Below are 26,688 nucleotides of genomic sequence, written 5' to 3' on the forward strand. Positions count from 1 at the left end.
CTTCAGCTTTCAACCACAAGTATAATACTATCATTAATAAATATATCACTATAAATACTGTTACTATAGGCACCATCTCTCCCTACTATACCTGCTATCCCACAGTCACACTCCCTTCCCAGAGACTATTATCCACTGTTACTATAGGCACCATCTCTCCCTACTATACCTGCTATCCCACAGTCACACTCCCTTCCCAGAGACTATTATCCCACTGTTACTATAGGCACCATCTCTCCCTACTATACCTGCTATCCCACAGTCACACTCCCTTCCCAGAGACTATTATCCACTGTTACTATAGGCACCATCTCTCCCTACTATACCTGCTATCCCACAGTCACACTCCCTTCCCAGAGACTATTATCCACTGTTACTATAGGCACCATCTCTCCCTACTATACCTGCTATCCCACAGTCACACTCCCTTCCCAGAGACTATTATCCACTGTTACTATAGGCACCATCTCTTCTTACTATACCTGCTATCCCACAGTCACACTCCCTTCCCAGAGACTATTATCCACTGTTATTATAGACACCATCTCTCCCTACTATACCTGCTATCCCACAGTCACACTCCCTTCCCAGAGACTATCCACTGTTACTATAGGCACCATCTCTCCCTACTATACCTGCTATCCCACAGTCACACTCCCTTCCCAGAGACTATTATCCACTGTTACTATAGACACCATCTCTCCCTACTATACCTGCTATCCCACAGTCACACTCCCTTCCCAGAGACTATTATCCACTGTTACTATAGACACCATCTCTCCCTACTATACCTGATATCCCACAGTCACACTCCCTTCCCAGAGACTATTATCCCACTGTTACTATAGACACCATCTCTCCCTACTATCCCACAGTCACACTCCCTTCCCAGAGACTATTATCCCACTGTTACTATAGACACCATCTCTCACTACTATACCTGCTATCCCACAGCTACACTCCCTTCCCAGAGACTATTATCCACTGTTACTATAGGCACCATCTCTCCCTACTATACCTGCTATCCCACAGTCACACTCCCTTCCCAGAGACTATTATCCCACTGTTACTATAGACACCATCTCTCCCTACTATCCCACAGTCACACTCTCTTCCCAGAGACTATTATCCCACTGTTACTATAGACACCATCTCTCCCTACTATACCTGCTATCCCACAGCCCCACTCCCTTCCCAGAGACTATTATCCCACTGTTACTATAGACACCATCTCTCACTACTATACCTGCTATCCCACAGCTACACTCCCTTCCCAGAGACTATTATCCACTGTTACTATAGACACCATCTCTCCCTACTATACCTGCTATCCCACAGTCACACTCCCTTCCCAGAGACTATTATCCCACTGTTACTATAGACACCATCTCTCACTACTATACCTGCTATCCCACAGCTACACTCCCTTCCCAGAGACTATTATCCACTGTTACTATAGACACCATCTCTCCCTACTATACCTGCTATCCCACAGTCACACTCCCTTCCCAGAGACTATTATCCACTGTTACTATAGACACCATCTCTCCCTACTATACCTGCTATCCCACAGTCACACTCTCTTCCCAGAGACTATTATCCCACTGTTACTATAGACACCATCTCTCCCTACTATACCTGCTATCCCACAGTCACACTCCCTTCCCAGAGACTATTATCCACTGTTACTATAGGCACATCTCTCCCTACTATACCTGCTATCCCACAGTCACACTCCCTTCCCAGAGACTATTATCCCACTGTTACTATAGACACCATCTCTCCCTACTATCCCACAGTCACACTCTCTTCCCAGAGACTATTATCCCACTGTTACTATAGACACCATCTCTCACTACTATACCTGCTATCCCACAGCTACACTCCCTTCCCAGAGACTATTATCCACTGTTACTATAGGCACCATCTCTCCCTACTATACCTGCTATCCCACAGTCACACTCCCTTCCCAGAGACTATTATCCCACTGTTACTATAGACACCATCTCTCCCTACTATCCCACAGTCACACTCTCTTCCCAGAGACTATTATCCCACTGTTACTATAGACACCATCTCTCCCTACTATACCTGCTATCCCACAGCCCCACTCCCTTCCCAGAGACTATTATCCCACTGTTACTATAGACACCATCTCTCACTACTATACCTGCTATCCCACAGCTACACTCCCTTCCCAGAGACTATTATCCACTGTTACTATAGACACCATCTCTCCCTACTATACCTGCTATCCCACAGTCACACTCCCTTCCCAGAGACTATTATCCCACTGTTACTATAGACACCATCTCTCACTACTATACCTGCTATCCCACAGCTACACTCCCTTCCCAGAGACTATTATCCACTGTTACTATAGACACCATCTCTCCCTACTCTACCTGCTATCCCACAGTCACACTCCCTTCCCAGAGACTATTATCCACTGTTACTATAGACACCATCTCTCCCTACTATACCTGCTATCCCACAGTCACACTCCCTTCCCAGAGACTATTATCCACTGTTACTATAGGCACCATCTCTCCCTACTATACCTGCTATCCCACAGTCACACTCCCTTCCCAGAGACTATTATCCACTGTTACTATAGACACCATCTCTCCCTACTATACCTGCTATCCCACAGTCACACTCCCTTCCCAGAGACTATTATCCACTGTTACTATAGACACCATCTCTCCCTACTATACCTGCTATCCCACAGTCACACTCCCTTCCCAGAGACTATTATCCACTGTTACTATAGACACCATCTCTCCCTACTATACCTGCTATCCCACAGTCACACTCCCTTCCCAGAGACTATTATCCACTGTTACTATAGACACCATCTCTCCCTACTATACCTGCTATCCCACAGTCACACTCCCTTCCCAGAGACTATTATCCCACTGTTACTATAGGCACCATCTCTCCCTACTATACCTGCTATCTCACAGTCACACTCCCTTCCCAGAGACTATTATCCACTGTTACTATAGACACCATCTCTCCCTACTATACCTGTTATCCCACAGTCACACTCCCTTCCCAGAGACTATTATACCACTGTTACTATAGACACCATCTCTCCCTACTATACCTGCTATCCCACAGTCATACTCCCTTCCCAGAGACTATTATCCACTGTTACTATAGGCACCATCTCTCCCTACTATACCTGCTATCCCACAGTCACACTCCCTTCCCAGAGACTATTATCCCACTGTTACTATAGACACCATCTCTCCCTACTATCCCACAGTCACACTCTCTTCCCAGAGACTATTATCCCACTGTTACTATAGACACCATCTCTCCCTACTATACCTGCTATCCCACAGCCCCACTCCCTTCCCAGAGACTATTATCCCACTGTTACTATAGACACCATCTCTCACTACTATACCTGCTATCCCACAGCTACACTCCCTTCCCAGAGACTATTATCCACTGTTACTATAGACACCATCTCTCCCTACTATACCTGCTATCCCACAGTCACACTCCCTTCCCAGAGACTATTATCCCACTGTTACTATAGACACCATCTCTCACTACTATACCTGCTATCCCACAGCTACACTCCCTTCCCAGAGACTATTATCCACTGTTACTATAGACACCATCTCTCCCTACTCTACCTGCTATCCCACAGTCACACTCCCTTCCCAGAGACTATTATCCACTGTTACTATAGACACCATCTCTCCCTACTATACCTGCTATCCCACAGTCACACTCCCTTCCCAGAGACTATTATCCACTGTTACTATAGGCACCATCTCTCCCTACTATACCTGCTATCCCACAGTCACACTCCCTTCCCAGAGACTATTATCCACTGTTACTATAGACACCATCTCTCCCTACTATACCTGCTATCCCACAGTCACACTCCCTTCCCAGAGACTATTATCCACTGTTACTATAGACACCATCTCTCCCTACTATACCTGCTATCCCACAGTCACACTCCCTTCCCAGAGACTATTATCCACTGTTACTATAGACACCATCTCTCCCTACTATACCTGCTATCCCACAGTCACACTCCCTTCCCAGAGACTATTATCCCACTGTTACTATAGGCACCATCTCTCCCTACTATACCTGCTATCCCACAGTCACACTCCCTTCCCAGAGACTATTATCCACTGTTACTATAGACACCATCTCTCCCTACTATACCTGTTATCCCACAGTCACACTCCCTTCCCAGAGACTATTATACCACTGTTACTATAGACACCATCTCTCCCTACTATACCTGCTATCCCACAGTCACACTCCCTTCCCAGAGACTATTATCCACTGTTACTATAGGAACAATCTCTCCCTACTATCCCACATTACTTTAGATAAGTGTTGCTTTAACTCTAAAAAATGCTGTCCTTTATTGATACATTTTTTAATGGTTCCTCTGACCTCAGGTGCTCAAGTGCAAGGGAACGGATCTCACATATAAATATGTTTGCCCTGTGCTATTAGGAAAGTTGGATCAGGTTACCCATATCATTTGCATTTAATTTTTCGGCCCTAGGCCATTTCTCACCATTATGCAGATATTCCACACAGACGCAACAAGCCATTGTGCTACCAGTGGTGTAGAGGTTACAAATTACTAAAGGAAACAACATCAGTTAGTAGGGAACAATCAGTGCATTCTGAAAGTGCTGCCATTTAGATGCCCCCATTACTAAAATGATCAACTCAGTTGATGCCACGTGAATTGAGCAAAATAAGTTCCCATTGACATAAATGAAAAGCAGCTGTTGGTAAGTAGGGAGTAGTTTATTGATGTAATTCCCTGAGAGGAGGCTGCAATACATACCCTGTGCCCAATCTGAACAGCTCCAAACTGCACTAATGTATAGAGGGTTTATTTGTACCCTGGAACTATAGCAGGGTGACTGTAACCCCAATGTTTCTATATATCTGTAACCTTGTTATGAGCTAAGGGGGCACAGCCTGAAGGCCAGTTAGGGGGAGATTTGGGGTGAGTGTTTATTTGTGCCCTGGGTACCCCTGGAACTATAGCAGGGTGACTGTTACCCCAATCTTTCTATATATCTGTAACCTTGTTATGAGCTAAGGGGGCCCAGTCTGAAGGCCAGTTAGAAGGAGATTTGGGGTGAGTGCTTATTTGTACCCTGGGTACCCCTGGAACTATAGCAGGGTGACTGTTACCCCAATGTTTCTATATATCTGTAACCTTGTTATGAGCTAAGGGGGCCCAGTCTGAAGGCCAGTTAGGGGGAGATAAATACTTCTTTATTCCACTCACCTTGGCATCAATGGTTTGTTCAGACTGACAAGTTTACTACCTGTACGATTCTTCTAACGGTAACAAAAACATGTTTTTCATTAAATCACAACATACAAGTTACAGAAGACTGTAGGGAACCAAATCTTTATTTTAGAACATCCATTTCTTTGTATAGGAACTGGTACCACCAATCAGCAGTGGGATTTAACTGGAATAGAAAACTGCGGGTGCAACAGGTCATTGGTGGAGTTTATCGTACAATAAACAGATCGATACAAATGTAACAACCCCCCCAGTTCTGATTCATTTCACTATTAGAAAAAACACTTTCGGACTGGTGTATGAAAACCATTCAGAACTGGCAGGTTCCCTAATGATTTCACTATCCAAAGTAGAATATACAAGGAGTACAGGTTCGAAAACCTGCAATTGTAAGAAAAGTGCAACTTGCCTAATACGGGAAAGCCAAAACAATTGTACAACATGCTTTCCTATTGGCTCAAATCAAACTTGGAGGAACTCGGCTTGCAGTTCCTGATGTGAGTGCAGAACGGGAAAGGGAACGGCACTTACTTGAAAGAAAATTAAAGGAACAGTAACACAAAAAAAATGTTGAAAATATCATGTACTGTTGCCCTGCACTGGTAAAACTGGTGTGTTTGCGTCAGAAACACTACTATAGTTCATAGAAACAAGCTGCTGTGTAGCCATGGGGGCAGCCATTCAAGCACAGGATACACAGTAGATAAAAGATAAGTACTACTATAGTTCATAGAAACAAGCTGCTGTGTAGCCATGGGGGCAGCCATTCAAACACAGGATACACAGTAGATAACAGATAAGTACTACTATAGTTTATATAAACAAGCTGCTGTGTAGCCATGGGGGCAGCCATTCAAGCACAGGATACACAGTAGATAACAGATAAGTACTACTATAGTTTATATAAACAAGCTGCTGTGTAGTCATGGGGGCAGCCATTCAAGCACAGGATACACAGTAGATAACAGATAAGTACTACTATAGTTTATATAAACAAGCTGCTGTGTAGCGATGGTGGAAATTGAAAAAAGGCTATATGGCAAAGGTTAAATAGTGGATAACAGATAAAGCCATTATGTTCTACAGCGTTTATCTGCTGTGTAATCTGAGCCTTTTCTCCTTTGAATGGCTGCCCCCATGGCTACACAGCAGCTTGTGTATATAAACTATAGTAGTACTTATCTGTTATCTACTGTGTATCCTGTGCTTGAATGGCTGCCTCCATGGCTACACAGCAGCTTGTTTATATAAACTATAGTAGTACTTATCTGTTATCTACTGTGTATCCTGTGCTTGAATGGCTGCCCCCATGGCTACACAGCAGCTTGTTTATATGAACTATAGTAGTACTTATCTGTTATCTACTGTGTATCCTGTGCTTGAATGGCTGCCCCCATGGCTACACAGCAGCTTGTTTATATAAACTATAGTAGTACTTATCTGTTATCTACTGTGTATCCTGTGCTTGAATGGCTGCCCCCATGGCTACACAGCAGCTTGTTTATATGAACTATAGTAGTACTTATCTGTTATCTACTGTGTATCCTGTGCTTGAATGGCTGCCCCCATGGCTACACAGCAGCTTGTGTATATAAACTATAGTAGTACTTATCTGTTATCTACTGTGTATCCTGTGCTTGAATGGCTGCCTCCATGGCTACACAGCAGCTTATTTATAAACAATAGTAGTGTTTCTGAAGCAAATACACCAGTTTTACCAGTACAGGGCAACACCATTATATTTGTATTACTTTAAAACATAAATTTTTTGATGTTACTTGTCCTTTAAGGCATTATTGGCTTTCCTACAAAAGAAAAAAAACGCCACTTCCTCTGTACGGGTTAATACACTTACGTGGAACAATACTGATCCTTGAATCCTCTTTCCTGGCATCATTTTTAGCCATTTTCAAAGCAAATCAGAAGGCCTTATGCCCACACTCCCAAGTCCCCTGCTAAACAGTAGGACAGGCCACAATAAAGGGCCCAGATCACAGCACAATAAGGTTAGAAAAAAGTGCAGCACCGCATTCAATAATTTGCTATTGAACCAGTACGGTGTAACAACCCAAAAACAAAAATGAGGAACTTATTTAGCAAGTGAAAGTTTCCTTAGGATACTTTAAAAAAATGACATATCTAACAGAGAATACAGCAGGAGACTATATATAGATATATACATACACTGGACACTGTACTGGAATGGGGTGAAGGTACAGCCTATATCAGCTCCACAACCTCATAAACACAACACAAGAAAGTGACCAATCAGCACTGTCGTTAACTGAAATGAACAAGTTATTTCGTTATGGGGAAAAAAGCCTTAAAAGGACCATCTGCAATCTGTGTTGGAGCTGCATGAAACGTGGCTTAGACAGTTGCACAAAACAAGGAGATGCTGCGAGTGGAACGGGGAGAAATCTCAAAGTCCAACATTTATCAGGTTATTTGTTGGTCTGGTCAGAGCCGCTTGGCTTGTCGGAAGAGGAACAGCTCGGGGAATCTTCAGTCCGTAAGCGTTTTGATTCTGGGGGTTTACAGCCAACGTCCTCACTTGGGGGAACTGATGAGAAAAAGGCAAAGTTGAAATAAAGGAGAACTAAAGCTTAATTAAAGAAGTAGGTAGAACTGTTGTACATTATGTTTTGTGCTTCTGTACCAGCCCAAGGCAACCACAGCCCTTTAGCAGTAAAGATCTGTGTCTCCAAAGATGCCCCAGTAGCTCCCCATCTTCTTTTCTGCTGATTCACTGCACATGCTCTGTGCTGCTGTCACTTACTGAGCTTAGGGACCCACTCACAATATACAGTACATATAGAATAGAAATGTCACAATATAAGGCTGATTAGTAATTAATACACATAATTACTACATGGCAGCACAGAAACCAGTGCAATTAGCATCAGAATTTAATAATCAGCAAACCTGTAGCATCAGCTTATATTACAGGGGAAGCTCATTTTCTGCTGGATAATTAGTGACGACCCCTAAGCTTAGCTTCTCAACAGCCAATCAGAGCCCACTGAGCATGTGAGTGTCACAGACACTTTCCAAGATGGTGACCCCCTGTGACAAGTTTGAAGTCCTGGATCATTGCTGCTATTGACAAGCTGAAACTTTAGCCTCGTGCAATAAGTTCACTATATAAAATATGCCATTTTTAGCCATATTAATTTTTAGGGTTTACTTCTCCTTTAATAGGTCGAACATTTTGTACTTGGGATTGAGGCATTGGCGCATTTTGCTGTCATTTCTGATAAATGTGTAACTGTGTCTAGAGCAGGGGTCCCCAACATTTTTTTTACCTGTGAGCAACAGTTGGGAAGCAACACAAGTATGACAAATGTTCCTGGGTGGCACATATAAGGGCTGTGATTGGCTATTGGTAGCCCCTATGTAAACTGGCTGCCTACATGAGTCTGTTTGGCAGTACATCTGGTTTTTGGATTCTACAGAGGAGAGATGCAAACGTGCAAAGGAGGAATGCTCTGGGCATACAATAACTAAGCAAGAACACTAAGAAAATAAATGCAGAAGAATCTCTAACACAGAACCGTTCCTTACCACTGGGGTTGGCTTCAGGTCTTGGAGTTGTACTGAGGGCTGGGCTGCTCGGTGCAGAACTGGGAGAATTTGTTTTCACAGAGATGAGACTGATTCGCCTATAAAAAAAATAAGTATTGACCACATATACTCAGTAACTGTTCCCGGCAGTGAAATATAGTACATTATCCTGAAACCCGTTTACCAGAAAGCTCTGAATTACAGAAAGACCATCTCCCATAGACTCCATTTTATTCAAATTTTAAAAAATGATTTCCTTTTTTTCTGTAATAATATAACAGTAGCTTGTACTTGATCCCAACTAAGATATAATTAATCCTTATTGGAAGCAAAACCAGCCTATTGGGTTCATTTAATGGTTATATATGGATGAAGATCCAAATTACGGGAATATCCGTTACCCGGAAAACCCCGGGTCCCAAACATTCTTGATAATAGGTCCCATACCTGTACTGTGAATATAGATGAGCCATACAAGTCAACAACCTGCATACATCCCTAGACAGAACATTTATATTCTAATGGGGATCAATGCAAACGGCTGCTCCATCACTCTGTGTGTACAGCAGCTACTAATAACTAAAGTTATGGCACTTACATGGAAAGGTGTTGTCTTGTGCATAAAAACAGATTAATAGGACATTATAGGGGAGAAAACTTTTCATAATCAGTCTTTAATAAACCTCCAATCCCCAAGGTTCTTTGAGGATACCAAAAGAATAAATTCAATTCATTTAAGGTGTAATTAAAAAAACATTAATGCAAATACATGTTAAAGGGAAACTGTCATGGGAAAACATGGTTTTTTTTCAAAACACATCAGTTAATAGTGCTGCTCCAGCAGAATTCTGCACTGAAATCCATTTCTCAAAAATATTTTTTTATATTTAATTTTGAAATCTGACATGGGGCTAGACATTTTGTCCATTTTCTCAGCTGCCCCCAGTCATGTGACTTGTGCCTGCACTTTAGGATGGAACTGCTTTCTGGCAGGCTCTCTCTTCTACTCAATGTAGCCGAATGTGTCAGCCGCAGTGGGACCTGGATTTTACTAATGAGTGTTGTTCTTAGATCTACCAGGGAGCTGTTATCTTGTGTCAGGGAGCTGCTATCTGGTTATCTTCCCATTGTTCTGCTGATGGGCTGCTGGGAGGGGGTGATGTCACTCCAACTTGCAGTACAGCAGTAAAGTGTGACTGAAGTTTATCAGAGCACAAGTCAAATGAATGGGGGCAGCTGGGAAACTGACAAAATGTCTAGCCCCATGTCAGATTTCAAAATTGAATATAAAAAAAATCTGTTTGCTCTTTTGAGAAATGGATTTCAGTGCAGAATTCTGCTGGAGCAGCACTATTAACTGATGTGTTTTGAAAAAAACATGTTTTCCCATGACAGTATTCCTTTAAATTTTATTGCCCCTTATAAAAACAAGTCATCACTTTAAAAAAAACTGGTCAGAACACTGAAAATATCAATATATTAATATAGGAACACTACTTATTTCATGGTAGAAGTAGCAATATACAGCAGTTCATAAATAATCTCTTTAAAGGGGTGGTTCACCTTTATATGTAAATTTTATTATGTTATACGGCTAATTCTAAGCATCTTTTCAATTGGCTTTCATTTTTTTTTTTTTTTCGGAAAGAGACCGGTGCGTTGGCTCATGCACAGTTAGAGCAATTTCCTGTCTCGCAACAGGACAGAAAAATTGCAGAATCGCCGGTTTCATTCCGAAGATTACAGAAGCGACTGAAGATGGCGCCCGTGAACTCCGATGCCTGAATCTGCACCAAGGGGGTAAGTAAAGAGTTAGGGGCATTTGCCCGGGTAACACTTAAGGTGGCCATACACAGGCCGATAAAAGCTGCTGACAGACCGAGTTGGCAGCTTATTGGCCCGTGTATGGGGCCCCCCCGACGGGCTTCCCCGATCGTGATCTGGCCGAAAGTCGCCAGATCTCGATCGGATTAAAAATCCTGTTCGATCGCCGCCGCATCTGTTCGTTGATGTGGTCCCGCGATCCGACCGCCCGTTACCATTTGTTAGGATCCGATCGTTGGGCCCTAGGGTCCACGATCGGATCAGCCCGATATGGCTCACCTCAAGGTGGGCATATCGGGGAGAGATCCGCTCGTTTGGAGACATCGCCAAACGAGCGGATCTCTCCGTGTATTTAGGCTGGGGGGAGGAGGGTTTATGTAGGGTAGGGGTTTTTTAAAGTTAAGGTTGAATTCTCCTTTAAAAGAATGATGCTCATCTCAAAGGGGATATGCAGGAATTTTTTGGCCAAAGAGTCCCCCACCACTCACCTAAACAAACTTGTACCCCAAATCCTGCGCTTAGGCTCCCGTGCTGGTTATCGTGTGCAATAAACAACTAGACTCCAGGAATGTCTATAAATAGACGGCACAGCTTAGCCCACATAAGGGTAGTGTAGAGACCACTACCACCACAAACTGGGCATGCACCCATCTCTACAGTGTTGTGGAATAGGGCATAGGGAAACTTGACTGTGTATTTTCTCCCCTGTATAAAACACTTACCTCGGGGAAGGTGTCGTTGGTTTGCTCCAGGCCTCCAGTGTATTTAGCATTATCCTGCGCGGCTGCCCTCCTTTAGCGTTTCTCTTATCCTCGGAGTTCGGAGTTGAGGCGAGCGAGTTGCTGCTGACTGGGGTACACTCTCTGCTTCCGGAGGCAGGGGTAGGCCTGCTATTCATGGGAGTGGATGGAGCGGAATGTTCCATGGACTTGTTAGATGGAGTCAGTTCTTGTCGGGAGCCCGGCGAGGACACTTTCTTAGACTGAGCTTTCTTGATCTTCCTTTCGGTCGCTGGAGTTTTGGGGATCAGAGCTACAGGTTTTTCCTTTAGAGGAACCCCAAGTTCACCCTCCTCAAAGGTCACAAAGGAGCAATAGCCGTCCGTGGAGGAGATGGCTAAAAAATTCCCATCGCTGGACCTGTGCCATAGACATGAAACAGCAAGTGTCATCTAACCAATCAAATGGTATCATATAAAGGTTTTTACCCAAATGGTCAAATGTTCTAATTTTTCTTGATTATGGCGAGTTGACAGTTTGAAGACCAGTAACTATAGAAACCAACAGCTTTCACATGGGCTTGTTTAATACTAGGGATGCACTGGATCCAGGATTCAGCCTTTTTCAGCAAGATTCGGATACAGCCAAATCCTTGTGACTGGCCGAACCAAACCCTAATTTGCTTATACAAATTAGGGGCAGAAGGGAAATCACAAGACTTTTTGTCACAAAAAAGAAGTTAAAGAGGAAGTAAAGTCTAAACTAGAATAAGGCTATAAATGCTGTATTTTGTATACTTAACATAAACCTGAACTTACTGCACCACAAGTCTAATCAAACAAATGATTTCTGCTTTAAAATTGGTCACAGGGGGTCAACATCTTGTAACTGTTATACATCTTTGCAAGACCAAGACTGTGCACATGCTCAGTGTGGTCTGAGCTGCTTAGGGATCGTCATAAATGATCAAAACAGCAAAAGTCAAATAATATCTGCCAGAAGCCGATACAGCAAGACTGATTAATAATCAGAATATACAGACTGCACTGGGTCCCGTTTTTCTTCTTTTGAAAACGGTACACATTTTTTAATTAAAGTATGTTGGAGATAGGTTTCTTTTTTATTAAAGAAAGTAAAAATGGGATTTTATTTTTTTACATGCCCTTTAAAAATATTTTTTTTCCACTTTTTCCTTTCCTTTCCTAATTTGCATATCCAAATTTGGATTCAGGTTCGGCTTGGTATTCGGGTGAATCTTTTACGAAGGATTCGGTGATTTGGCCAAATCCCAAATAGTGAATTCATTACATCTCTATTTAAATGGGTTGTTCACCTTTGAATTAACTTTTAGTATTGTAGAGTAGAGTGACATTTTAAGACAATTTGCAATTGGTTTTAATTTTTTTTTATTATTTGGGTTTTTGAGTTATTTAGCGTTTTATTCAGCAGCTCTCCAGTTTGTAATTTCAGCAATCTGGTTGCTAGGGTCCAAATTACCCAAGCAACCATGCATTGATTTGACTAAGAGACTGGAATATGAATAGGAGAGACCTGAATAGAAAGATGAGTAATAACAAGTAGCAATAACAATAAATGTGTAGCCTTACAGAGCATTTGTGTTTAAATGGGGTCAGTGACCACATTTGAAAGCAGGAAAGCGTAAGAAGAAAAAGGCAAATAATTCAAAAACTATAAAAGATAAATAATGAAGACCAATTGAAAAGTTGCTTACAATTCTATGACATACTAAAAGAAAACAAAGGTGAACCCCCCTCCTTTAACATGGTCTGATAAAACCCCACTTGGATGTTCAAGGTATCACTTTACAAGCTAAAGCTCTTCTGGGTGCTTGGAAGCATATGTAGGATAACGGATTAACTGCCCCTATTAAATGATCATTCTAGATCAGTGATCCCCAACCAGTAGCTCGTGAGCAACATGTTGCTCACCAACCCCATGGATGTTGCTTCCAGTGGTCTCAAAGCAGGTGCTTATTTTTGAATTCCAGGCTTGGAAGCAAGTTTTAATTGCATAAAAATTAAGTATAGTGCAAAGTAAATCCTCCTGTACATTACCAGTACACATAGGGCTACCAAATATCCAATCACAGCCCTTATTTGGGACCCTAAGGAACTTTTTTATGCTTGTGTTGCTCCCCAACTCTTTTTACATTTGAATGTGGCTCATGGGTAAAAAAGCTTGGCGACCCCTGTTCTAGATTGAAGGTTCTCAGTGAGTAATACATAGACTACTACTATTGGTTACATATGTTATAGGCAGGGATTTCATATAATTATCTGTACATGAACTCACCATGAAATATCACTCAGCGTGTGATAGTGCACGTTGGAGACGTAGCCAAAAGGGAACAGCTGCTGGGTGTCATAGAAAAGGACGGCATCTTCTGAGGCGACGGCAAACACCATGCGGTACGGTTGCGTGATGAGACCCTGCGGGCGGGATTCTCCAGAATCATCTTTAAAATAAATAAATAAATAAGGGGGGGGGGTTAAATATTATTCCATGTTAATGACATCTTCCCTTCAGATACCACTGTTGGCTCCAGGTATGAGCAACTTTTACTCCTAACGTCCCAGGCTGTAGGCTCCCAATAAAATACCTTTCATAGTTGGTCTCAGCTCAAAGTAAACAGGACAGCAGCGCACTGCAAGGGTGGCCTTTGTTGGGCAGGGAAGATGTGCAATTGGTCTAGTGAGATAAAGACAGAAATAGATCACGGAGGCTGAAAAAGGAATAAGTGAGTGGGGGTCAATCAGCTGGGAGTTGGGGAAAGTACAGCCCTTCTGATTGTTAAAGGGGAACTATCACGAAAATTTGATATAAGTTTCCTCATACTGAAGTAAGAAATTTTCTAAATACAATCAATTAAATATTCTGCATTGTTTTTGAAATAATCACGTTTATCTTCACTATTCCTCTCAGCATCTGTTTCTCTTCATGCAGCAGTTGGGTGTCAGATATTCATTGACAGTTAGATCCAATATATCTTATAGGGGGGATCCTTTTGCCTAGATGATGTATTAGAGCTCACTCAAATAACTGATTCCAGTACAAACAAAATAACTGCATTTTGCACAAATTCTGCATGTAGAGAGACATGACGTCTGGTGATTTTAATAGAGTGAGCTCTAATACATCTTCTAAGCAAAACGATCCCCCCCCCATAAGACATATTGGATCATTCATCTGACACCCAACTCCTGAATGAAGAGAAACAGATGCTGAGAGAGAAATAGTGAAGATAAACTTGATTATTTCAGAAATGGTACAGAATATTTAATTGATTGTATTTAGAGAGTTTCTTGTTTCAGTATGCTGAAGCTTATATTAAATGTTAATTCTCGCAATAGTTCCCCTTTAATTATGGTCAGTTGTAAGGTTGTCATAGTTCCCATCATCAGGAGGGCTGCGGGTAACACTGCCATGGACTTACCTCCTAAGGTTCTTTCTCCCAAAGACATAGGTGGTGTTTATGACAGTCTCCCCAGCTTCCACACAGCCGGCTAAAAGCAAGAGCACAGAGAAACTGAATGTAAACACTTCTACTGACTCCACTTTTGTACAGAGTGACTGACCAGAAGTTGGACTCCCTCCTGCTATTGAGCAGTAGCATAACTACAGCTTTCAGAAAACAGTGTGAGCTGGGTGTTTAGCAACAATTACAGCACCCTGACTAAGCCATGGCTGTCACAAGGGCTGCAACAGTCAAATTTAATCACTCTACAATATAAAATGTTATTCCTGAACCAGCAAGTGTATTTTTGTAGTTGTAATATTGGTGTGTAGGTGCATCTCGGGTCATTTTGCCTGGTCATGTGCTTTCAGAAAGAGCCAGCACTTTAGGATAGAACTGCTTTCTGGCAGGCTGTTGTTTCTCCTACTCAATGTAACTGAATGTGTCTCAGTTGGACCTGGATTTTACTAGTGAGTGCTGTTCTTAGATCTACCAGGGAGCTTTTATCTTGTGTTAGGGAGCTGCTATCTGGTTATCTTCCCATTGTTCTGTTGTTAGGCTGCTGGGGGGGAAGGAGGGTGGTGATATCACTCCAACTTGCAGTACAGCAGTAAAGAGTGACTGAAGTTTATCAGAGCACAAGTCACATGACTGGGGGCAGCTGGAAAACTGACAATATGTCTAGCCCCGTATCAGATTTCAAAATTAAATATAAAAAAAATCTGTTTGCTCTTTTGAGAAATGGATTTCAGTTTCTGCTAGAGCAGCACTATTAACTGATGTGTTTTGAATTTTTTTTCTTCCCATGACAGTATCCCTTTAAAGGGGTGGTTCACCATTAAGTTAACTTTAAGTACCGTATATACTCGCGTATAAGCCGAGTTTTTCAGCACCCAAAATGTGCTGAAAAACTCAAACTCGGCTTATACGCGGGTCATACCTCTGCTCTTCCCTCTGTCCTTCCCTCTGTCACCTCTGCCCCAGCCGGACTGCCTGTGACTGCCTGTGTCGCCGCCCGGAGCAGGTCCAGGAGCTCCGGGCGGCGCGTCCTTCCCTGCCGGCGTTCGCTTTCAAAATGGCGGCGCCCATGGCCGCCACGTGGGTAGCGGCGCCGGCCGCTACCCACGTGGCGGCCATGGGCGCCGCCATTTTGAAAGCGAACGCCGGCAGGGAAGGACGCGCCGCCCGGAGCTCCTGGACCTGCTCCGGGCGGCGAGACACAGGCAGTCACAGGCAGTCCGGCTGGGGCAGAGGTGACAGAGGGAAGGACAGAGGGAAGGACAGAGGGAAGAGCAGAGGTGACAGAGGGAAGGACAGAGGGAAGAGCAGAGGTGACAGAGGGAAGGACAGAGGGAAGAGCAGAGGTGACAGAGGGAAGGACAGAGGGAAGAGCAGCCAGGGTGGGGAGAGCGACAGATGGGGGGGGAAGTGGCAGAGGGAAGCAAACATGAAATAGGGGTGGCAGAGGGAAGCAAACATGAAATCCGGTCGGCGACACAGTCAGTCACAGACAGTAACAGGTACCTGCCCAGTGTCCCCCAATTGTTGCGGCTGGGTCACATTCACATTTTGAAATCTGACATGGGGCCCCTAGGCTTATACACGAGTCAATACATTTTTCCAGTTTTCTTAGGTAAATTAGGTACCTCGGCTTATACACGGGTCGGCTTATACACGAGTATATACGGTAAGTTATAGAATGGCTAATTCTAAGCATTTTTTTTTTAATTGCCCTTCATTTTTAATTTATTATAGTTTTTAAATTATTTACCTTCTTCTGACTCTTTCAAATGGGTTCACTGACCCCCATGTAAAAACAAATGCTCAGAGACACACACTCAGATTCGGGGAGATTAGTTGCCCAGTGACAAATCTCTTCCTTGGGGGCAACTAAGCTCCTTGAACTGCCTCCCACCGGCTAGAATGTAAATCGTTGGCGGGATGGCAATCGGTGCGTTTTCCAAAGTTGACTCACGAGGAAACTTCGGAAAACGAAGCTGTCCAAATGGCACCCCGCCGGCAATTTAAATTCTAGCCTGCGGGAGGCAGTTTGGGGAGATTAGTCGCCCTGAAGAAGAGGAGATTTGTCTCTGGGCGACTAATCTCCCCAAATCTGAGCGTGTGTCTCTGGCCTAAGGCTACACATTTGTTATTGCTACTTTTTTTTTTTTACTCATCTTTCTATTCAGGCCTCTCCTATTCATATTCCAGTCTCTCATTCCAATTAATGTATGGTTACTAGGGTAATTTGGACCCTAGCAACAAGACTGCCGAAAATGCAAACTGGAGAGCTGCCGAATAAAAAGCTAAAATAACTCAAAAACCTGAAATAATAATAAATGAAAGCCAATTGCATATTGTCTCAGAATATCACTCTGTACATCATTCTTAAAGTTAATTTAAAGGTGAACAACCCCTTTAACTGCACTGCTGAAAAAAGCTGGCAGACAGTATGCTCATAGGTAGCCACAGAAAGCCACCTAATGCCTTATGGTCACATGACAGTAGGGGCACAGGCTGATGTGTTTTATGTGATACCCTCTTGAGGCTGTATCATTGTACCATGGCCAAATTATTGGATATAATTGTACTAGAACAGAACAATAAAGAAAGAAGGCGAGGGTCCCATACAGACATACTTGGCTGAAGTGAGACACAGACAGAAAGCTGCACAGGTCACACACCTGGGGTTAGAAGCAGGGATCCATCAGGAGTAAAGGTCAGTCTCCTAAAGAAGGACTTCATACTGTCATCATGGTACATGCGGAAACTTTTTGCCTGCCGCGGAAACAAAATGTCTCAATTGAAATATTTCTACAGCAAATCCCTGTAGGTCTAAGGCACAGAATAGTCTGCGGGAGCCAAAAAAAGGGCATAGATTTGGGGGAATGAAGGAAATACCTCTCCGTCAGGGCCAGGACTAGATGTCATCTTGCTCACGTTATAAGCAACCCTCTTGGTCTCGGTCTTGTAAACACGCATAATCCTGAAACAAGTCACATGACTTTATTAACAGTAAAATGACCCATTTTAGCCATAAACAGGTTAATCCCAATTAAAAGGACAACTCCACCAATTATTTTTTCATTAAGAAAATGTCATTCTAAGCAACGTTCCAATATACAATTACAATACCTACAATAAAAGGTTTCTCGGGTACAGATTGCCTTTAATTAGTAAAATACTAAGATGAGGCTGTCTTTAAGATGTTAAAGGGGTTCAAACAATTCCTGTTTTCAGATAGATCACCAGAAATAATGACTTTTTGTATTTTCTATGTGTGACTGGTTTTCTAATATTGATGTGTAAAGTGTAAATTTTTCACCTTCTGAAGCAGCTCTGGGAGGGGGTCGCCGACCCTGTAAACTGTTTTAAATTGATACATTTAGCTGATACATTTCTTATCTTTGTCCCTGCTGAGCAGAATCTCTGAGTTTCATTACAGGCAGCTGTTAGAATTGATACAATAGTTGCTAATACTCCAGAGATGCTGCTGAGAAATGGATCAACTAAATGTTGTAAAATTGTAACAGTTCAGAGTCTGCACCTGAATTACTGAGCTGCCAGACTCAAACACCAGAGACACCAACATTCAACTTTACACTTAGATTTTGGGAAAACAGTAAAAAATAAATAATGGAAAGTAATTGAAAAAAAGTCTATTTCAGTGGAACAATCTGAAAACAACTGAACTGAAAAAAGTATTTGAAAGGTGAACCCTTTAAGTTTTTTTTTTTAATATAATACAGTGACATTATAAGAATTTGCAATTGGCCTACATTGTGTATGGTCTAGAGATTCTTTCATCTTTTCAGTTGGCGGCCTTTAAATCTGGTTGCTAGTCTTACCAACCCTAACAACCAGCTTCAGCTTCCGACTCTTAGATACTTTCTGCTATAGGACAGTTACAGGGCCAGAAGAGCTGGCAGTTGCACAGAAGGCAGCAAGTGGGTTTCGCAGAGAAAGCCCTGTGCTTATTAGACACTGCAGGGTAAAATCCATCTTTGGGAGAGTAGTTACAGGTGTCTGGTTGGATGCTAATCCCAGCATTCTACTCTTCCAATAAGAGCGTACCCTCTATTTGTAAGAAAAGGGACAGCAGTAGTAACCCATAGCAACCAATAAGATGTTTGCTTTTAACAAACCTGCTGGTTGGTTGCTATGGGTTACTGTTCCTGGGAAAACTTAGTGCATTTATTACATACAGTATATATTAGCCTGTTATTAATAAGCACAGATATGACCTACTGCACATCACAGAAAACTATACCCCCCAAACAATGTAGGTCTCTATAAAAAGATATTGCATAAAACAGCCCATATGTAAAACCCTGCTTCATGTAAATAAACCATTTTCATAATAATATACTTTTTTAGTAGTATGTGCCATTGGGTAATCATAAATAGAAAATTGCCATTTTAAAAAATAAGGGCCCCCCCTGGGATCATACGATTCACGGTGCACACAAACATACCAACAAACCATACATGTAAGGTCACATGAGCCAATTAACAGACAGAGTTGTGTCTTTTGCTTCCACACTTCTTCCTGTTACAGTTAGAGCTGCAGTATTTCTGGTCAGCTGATCTCTGAGGCAGCACACAGACCATCACAAAATGGTGGCTCAAGGCAAGAGATGTAAAAGGACAATATTTACTTATATATATATTCCAGTTTGGTAAGATTCTTTCATATGCCACTTAATATGATATAAACGATCTGTTGCTCAAGTATTCATTTTGGGGGTAGAGTTTTCCTTTAAGGACAGACTTACCGGTCACAACTGAGGGTGGCAATATACTGGCCCAATGGATCCCAAGTCACACCCTGCACGTAGCTTTTGTGCTCGTTGAATATAGACAGTTTCTGACCTAGAAAGAAGTGAAACAACATGATACTGAAAAAGCCCAGAGAAGGATGTGAGCTTGATTAAGAGCAAGTCAAAATGCCAATGCTAAATAAAAAAACACTTGTTAAAGGAGTGGTTCGCCTTTATGTTAAATTTTAGTATATTATAGAATGGTTAATTCAATTGGTCTTCTTCTTCCGACACTTTCAAGCTTTCAAATGAGGGGACACTGACTCCCCATCTAAAAAAAAACAAATGCTCTGTAAGTAGGGATGGGCGAATTTGACCAGTTTCGTTTCGCCAAATATTTGCCGCAAAATTGTTTTGACGCGCGTCTTTTTTTTTTGACACCATACAAGTCTATGGGCGTCATTTTTGAGGCGAAACCAGGTGAAAAAATCCGCCCATCCCTATCTGTAAGGCTACAAATGTATTGTTATTGCTACTTTTTATTACTCATCTTTCTATTCAGGTCTCTGCTATTCATAGTCCAGTCTTATTCAAATTAATGTATGGTTGCTAGGGTCATTTGAACCCTGGCAACCAGACTGCTGAAACCGCAAACTGGAGAGCTGCTGAATAAAAAGCTAAATAACAAAAACGACATATAATAAAAAATGAAAACCAATTGCAAATTGTCTCAGAATATCACTCTCTAAATCATACTAAAAGTTCATTTAAAGGTGAACAACCCCTTTAACTGTCTGAAAGTTCTAGTCCTTCTGTGTTCTACCATCAGCTTCTATGACAGATGGGTTATTCCCTTCTAATACACCTAAGCTTAGCAGCCCAGAACATACTGAGCATGTGCAGTGTCACGGACACTCGACTGGATACAAACTGTTGTGGACAACATTAAAGGTCTGGATCAAGGATCCCCAACCTTTTTCACCCGTGAGCCACATTGAAATGTAAGAAGGGATGGGGAGCAACATAAGCATGAAAATAGTTCCTGAGGATGCCAACAAAGGGCTGTGAATGGCTATTTCGTAGCCCCTATGTGGACTGGCATCCTAAAGAAAGCTCTATTTGGCAGTACAACTGGTTTTTATGCAACCAAAAGTTTCATCAAAGCCTGCAATTCAAAAATAAGCACCTGCTTTTGAGCCATTGGGAGCAACATCCAAGGGGTTGTGGAGCAACATGTTACTCACGAGCTACTGGTTGGGGGATCACTGGTCTGGATTATTAATGTGTTAGGGCTATTTTGGATTCGCCCAAATTCTATGCGAATCGTGCTGAAAAAGGCCAAATCCTGAACCAAATCCTGGATTCGGAGCATCCCGACGGTCATCACACTATCTGAACCCAAACTGAAGTCCCGAGTGGGATAAAGCCCTTACAGGAAGCCATGCTGCTTGCAAGTAATCACCTCCAGACAAGAGTAGTACAGCTATGGGACCTGTTATCCAGAACATTAAATAAACCCAATAGGCTGGTTTTGCTTCCAATAAGGATTAATTATATCTTAGTTGGGATCAAGTAAACACTACTATTTAATTATTACAGAGAAAAAGGAAATCATTTTTAAAAATGTGGATTATCTGGACAAAGTGCAGGAGACGGCCTTTCCATAATTTGGAACTTTCTGGATAACGGATTCCCATACCTGTACAAGCATTTCATTACCAGTACTGAGAGAGTTTGACCGTATAAGAGTGTAATCTATGACAGAAAGGTTATCGCTCTGTACTGAGCACAATTGTCTAAGATCCGCCAACTAAGTTCGCTCATTGTCTGTACAGAGATATTATAAAAATTAATATTCCCATATACTGAGCATATTTTTGTAGAAAAAGCCTTCTATGCTTGCTCATAGCCTGTATAGACAGATACCGTACAATTAGAAGTGTATATTTACGCCCTGTACTAAGGATAAATCAGCCAACAGACTGTACAAAATCCTTTATTGTGGAGTCAGGTGCTGTACTGGAAGAGCCACAACCTGCACACTGTGTGAGTTGTAGTTGCGCAAAAAGATTTATTCAGTCCAAAAACATACAAAAGGCCCAAAATGTTTCCTTTTTTTTTTTATGGTTTTGGGCTGAGTAAATCTTTTTGCGCAACTACAACTCACACTGTGTGCAGCTAACAGACTGTACAGAGAGATATGATACAATTTTGCCAGTATTTCCCTGTGGTGTATGTATATATATATATTTATATGTTTGTGCCCAACTATGTCACACAGAGCAGCAGCAGGGTAAGTAACAAGACATTTTTTCTCATCTCACTTCCATTGGGAAATCAAGAAGAACAGAAGTGAAAATTACCTTTAGTGACGTCCCACGTAATGGCAGTGTTATCTACAGACGCCGACACCATGAAGTTACTGTCCTGAGTCCAGCAGATATCATACACATCCTCCAGGTGCCCCCTGCAAGTAGCACTCATATATTAACCCTTCCACAGCTATTCATACACAGTCACACACACTGCACTTATTTATAATGTTGTGCAAATGACTTAAAGGAGAACCAGTCCTTTAGCAGCAAAGATCTGTGTCTCCAAAGATGCCCCAGTAGCTCCCCATCTTCTTTTCTGCTGATTCACTACACATGCTCTGTGCTGCTGTCACTTACTGAGCTTAGGGACCCACTCACAATATACAGTACACATAGAATAGAAATGTCACAATATAAGGCTGATTAGTAATTAATACACATAATTACTACATGGCAGCACAGAAACCAGTGCAATTAGTATCAGAATTTAATAATCAGCAAACCTGTAGCATCAGCTTATATTACAGGGGAAGCTCATTTTCTGCTGGATAATTAGTGACGAGCCCTAAGCTTAGCTTCTCAACAGCCAATCAGAGCCCACTGAGCATGTGAGTGTCACAGACACTTTCCAAGATGGTGACCCCTGTGACAAGTTTGAAGTCCTGGATCGTTGCTGCTATTGAGAAGTTGAAACTTTAGGCTGGTGCAATATGTTCAGGATATAAAATAAGCAGGGACCAATAAAGAGACCTGTGCAGAGAAGTGAGTCTGGGTTGCCCCATCTGCGTTTGGGAGATGGAAAGTTCTCTCTATGACTGAACTAAGGGAAGGAGGAAAGACAGAGATACCTTAAAGTTTTAAACACAGTCCAGTTTTCCTTGTTGAGCTCAAACTCATCCTGTTCCTGAAACGGAGCCGGCTCACACTCCTTGGTCTCATTCAGCTTCCACAGAAGTATCGCTGCGTCTGAAAGAGCAGAAAGACAAGCACTCATTTCCCACATCCCTAGCCAACTACCCACGGTGCTTCACTACTGGTCAGATCTGTTACTCGTCTTTCTATTCAGGCTTCTCCTATTCATATTCCAGTCTCTTATTTAAATCAGTGCATGGTTGCTAAGGTAATTAGACCCTAGCAACCAGACTGCTGGAATTACAAACAGTAGAGCTGCTGAATAAAAAGCTAAATAACAAAAAACACAAATGATAAAAAATGAAAACCAATTGCAAAATGTCTTAGAATATCAATCTCTACATCATATTAAAAGTTAAAGGGGTGGGTCACCTTTCAGGTAAATTTTAGTATGTTATAAAATGGCTAATCCCAAGCAATTTTTCAATTGGATTTAATTTTTTATTTTTGATAGTTTTTGAATTATTTGATCCCAACTAAAATCAAGTGCTCTTCAAGACTACAAATATATTTTTATTGCTACTTTTTATTACCCCTCTTTCTATTCAGGCCTCTCGTATTCATATGCCAGTCTCTTATTCAAATTAATACATGGTTGCTAGGGTAACTCAGACCCTAGCAACCAGACCGCTAAAACTGCAAACTGGAGAGCTGCTGAATAAAAAACGAAATAACTCAAAAACCACTAATATAAAATAAAAAATGAAAACCAATTACAAATTGTCTCAGAATATCACTCTCTGCGCCAAACTAGAAGTTAATATAAGGCGAACAGCCCCTTTAATATACAGCTGCTTTACTTTTTGCAGAATGAGGCCCAGAAACTTCAACATGAATTGAAGGGCCACAGGTTGCACAGCAGATGTGATGATATACAGTCCATTCTGGTACCTACTGAGCCCACAACTCTGCAGAGAAACACTATGAGGGGCCCTTACATGACCCTCGGGTCCTATATGAACCTCATATTCCAGGGTAACATAACTGAAGCCTGTGAGATACAGCAGATTCTTCAGATAAAGCTAAAGGGAGACAGCTATTTAAACAACCTGCCGCTATTGGATAAAACTAGGAGTCTTGTTCCCTTACCATCTCCCCCCGAGGCCAGGATTTCTCCATTTGGGGAGAACCGAACCACATTCACGGCTTTGGTGTGACGAGCAAGACTGGCCAAGAACTCAACTACGGCTTTCCCCTCCGGAGATCTCTCGATTTTCCAAAGCTGCAAAGAGAAATCCCAATGAATACTATTGGCGGCATAGAGAGAGACCAACCTAAAGGATGGTATTGTACATGCAGCACCAGCAATGAATCGGAATTACTTATGGGTGATATTCTAATAGAAGCAGTATTGAAGTATGGCCACTCGCCCCCACAGCCGTGTCCACTCAGTTGTGTCCACTCACAGCCGTGTCCACTCACCCTCACAGCCGTGTCCACTCACCCTCACAGCCGTGTCCACTCCAGCAGACGCCAAGCGGTTGAACTTATCGTTGCCATGTTGGAAGTCCAGACTGTACACTGGCTCCTTGTTATGCCAGGAAATCTCACATGTTATAACCTTCATTCTGAAAGCAAAGATCACACACAGACCAATCAGCTGAGCTCTGTCAGGCAATTCCTCCAATGGCAGAGAGGCTGCTGTTTCCTCAATTATAAGTAAACCTTAAGGGCAGACACATGCTGCGATTTGGATGATTAGTGGCCCCGAAGAAGAGGAGATTTGTTACCGGGTGACTAATCTCCCCGAATCGCAGCGTGTGTCTCTGCCCTAAAAACAAGTGAATGTAAAATTGATGAGAGTGCTATTCTAAGAACTTTTGCAATGTACATTCATTATTTTTTAATTCCAAGACATCTACTGTTAATATAAATGAATTTAGTTACAACAGCACCACCTGCTGGTCAGTTTCCCACCAGTCTGACCACCAAGTAGTCAAGGAAGTTGTCAGGAGAAAGAAAGAGGCTGCTCTGATGTTCTTCTGCTTAGGAAAACAATTAGAAACCTTTCTCACATCTTTCCTAAGCAGAAGAACATCAGAGCAGCCTCTTTCTCCAGCTTTCACTGACCCCATCTAAAAAACAAATGCTCTGTAAGACTACATTTTAATGTTTGTTGTTTTTTTTTGCACATTTATATAAATGTTTTCTAACATGTCAGTTCACCTTAAAAATGTAAAGGGAAAAAAACCTCGATAGGAAAGTCCGTCTGTGTTTTTCATTTTAACTGTGTCTCCTGTCCTAGTGTTAATGTCTGGGTGCCACAGTGGAGCCCTCCTGCTGGTCCCAAGGCAACACTGAGCTTAATGACTTAACACGGGCCACAAAGAGCACGCATTGGGCTACCACCTACACACCCACTAGGACTGTGCAGATCTGAGCCTGCAACCCACTGCTGTTAGCAAAACTGAGCAAGTTGTGTGTCCACTCAAGGGATCCTCGGCCGAGTACAAATGTGCATGCTGGGAGAAGTGTCCAGTGGGGTCTTTAATTCCCTTCAGCTGGGCACTATCTGTGAGGGGTCTGTATGTCTCCCTGTGTCTGTCAGTTAATCAGCTCTTGATAGGGTCGCCACCTTTTCTGGAAATAAATACCGGCCTTCCTATGTACTTGCCGTTTATTCCTATTAATAACATTGGCATCAAGTATCATTTTTCCCGGCCAGGCTTGTAAAATACTGGTCAGGTGGCAACCCTAATCCTGATAAAACTGACCCTAGTGACTGTGACTTTAGATTGTAAGCTCCACTGGGGCAGGGACGGATTTAAATGCATCATCTGGAGCAGGCAGGACAACCTGTAACATATGCCAGTTCTGGGGGAAGGGGCACAGACTGCCAGTTCTGGGGGAAGGGGGCACAGACTGCCAGTTCTGGGGGAAGGGGGCACAGACTGCCAGTTCTGGGGGAAGGGGGCACAGACTGCCAGTTCTGGGGGAAGGGGGCACAGACTGCCAGTTCTGGGGGAAGGGGGCACAGACTGCCAGTTCTGGGGGAAGGGGGCACAGACTGCCAGTTCTGGGGGAAGGGGGCACAGACTGCCAGTTCTGGGGGAAGGGGGCACAGACTGCCAGTTCTGGGGGAAGGGGGCACAGACTGCCAGTTCTGGGGGAAGGGGGCACAGACTGCCAGTTCTGGGGGGAGGAGGGCACAGACTGCCAGTTCTGGGGGAAGGGGGCACAGACTGCCAGTTCTGGGGGAAGGGGGCACAGACTGCCAGTTCTGGGGGAAGGGGGCACAGACTGCCAGTTCTGGGGGGAGGAGGGCACAGACTGCCAGTTCTGGGGGAGGGGGGCACAGACTGCCAGTTCTGGGGGAGGGGGGCACAGACTGCCAGTTCTGGGGGACGGGGGCACAGACTGCCAGTTCCAGGGGAGGGGGCACAGACACTAATAAATCTGTTAAAATAAAAAGTAGGAAGAGGCTCAGGCGGGAGTCAGAGGGATCAGATCAGTGGCAGGAATAGTAACAAAGTCATTATCAAGTCAGAAGGGAGCGAATGTGAACCCGCAGGATCTAACAGAGAAGCAGCGATCACAGTCTATTAGACGCTACAATGTGATCAGGACAAGGGCTGCACCGTGTGGGACTATAGCAATAGTACTTCATACGCGGGTAACATAAAAACTAGTCATTACGCCATTACCTGCCGGGGGAAGAGATCCGCTCTATCACACACACACTGCGTCTGCTACAAACTTTCCCGCGCCCGCTGCAATCCCTCCCCTCCTCCTACCATAGAGCGGCGCCTCCACTACTTCCTGCCACCGACAGCGCCATCTAGTGACTGCGAGAGACACCACA

General features: G+C 42.9%; 1 protein-coding gene across 2 annotated transcripts; it reads right to left on the minus strand.

Annotated features, from left to right (window-relative positions):
- Positions 1–7,068: 7,068 nt before the first annotated feature.
- Positions 7,069–26,688, minus strand: chaf1b.L (chromatin assembly factor 1 subunit B L homeolog). Of its 2 annotated transcripts, XM_018245363.2 has the most exons (14): positions 26,531–26,688; positions 24,331–24,454; positions 23,976–24,108; positions 22,823–22,940; positions 22,023–22,126; positions 19,675–19,771; positions 17,801–17,885; positions 17,584–17,677; positions 14,879–14,948; positions 14,045–14,133; positions 13,738–13,900; positions 11,428–11,844; positions 8,882–8,979; positions 7,069–7,880 (listed from the first exon to the last, which is right to left on the minus strand). In XM_018245363.2, exons 2-14 carry the CDS (start codon positions 24,451–24,453, stop codon positions 7,762–7,764), a joined length of 1,710 nt encoding a protein of 569 aa, XP_018100852.1. In that variant the 5' UTR covers position 24,454; positions 26,531–26,688; the 3' UTR covers positions 7,069–7,761.

The sequence above is a fragment of the Xenopus laevis genome, chromosome 2L, assembly GCF_017654675.1.
Source record: "Xenopus laevis strain J_2021 chromosome 2L, Xenopus_laevis_v10.1, whole genome shotgun sequence".
NCBI classification, from domain to species: Eukaryota; Metazoa; Chordata; class Amphibia; order Anura; family Pipidae; genus Xenopus; species Xenopus laevis.

Excerpts from the sequence above, each read along its gene's own strand:
- chaf1b.L (XM_018245363.2), bottom strand. The coding sequence starts at position 24,453 with ATGAAGGTTATAACATGTGAGATTTCCTGGCATAACAAGGAGCCAGTG. Across the intron at positions 19,772-22,022 it reads TACGTGGGACGTCACTAAAG|GTCAGAAACTGTCTATATTC; the intron begins GTAATTTTCACT and ends ACTTCTTTCTAG. Across the intron at positions 13,901-14,044 it reads GCTGAGACCAACTATGAAAG|ATGATTCTGGAGAATCCCGC; the intron begins GTATTTTATTGG and ends TTTATTTTAAAG.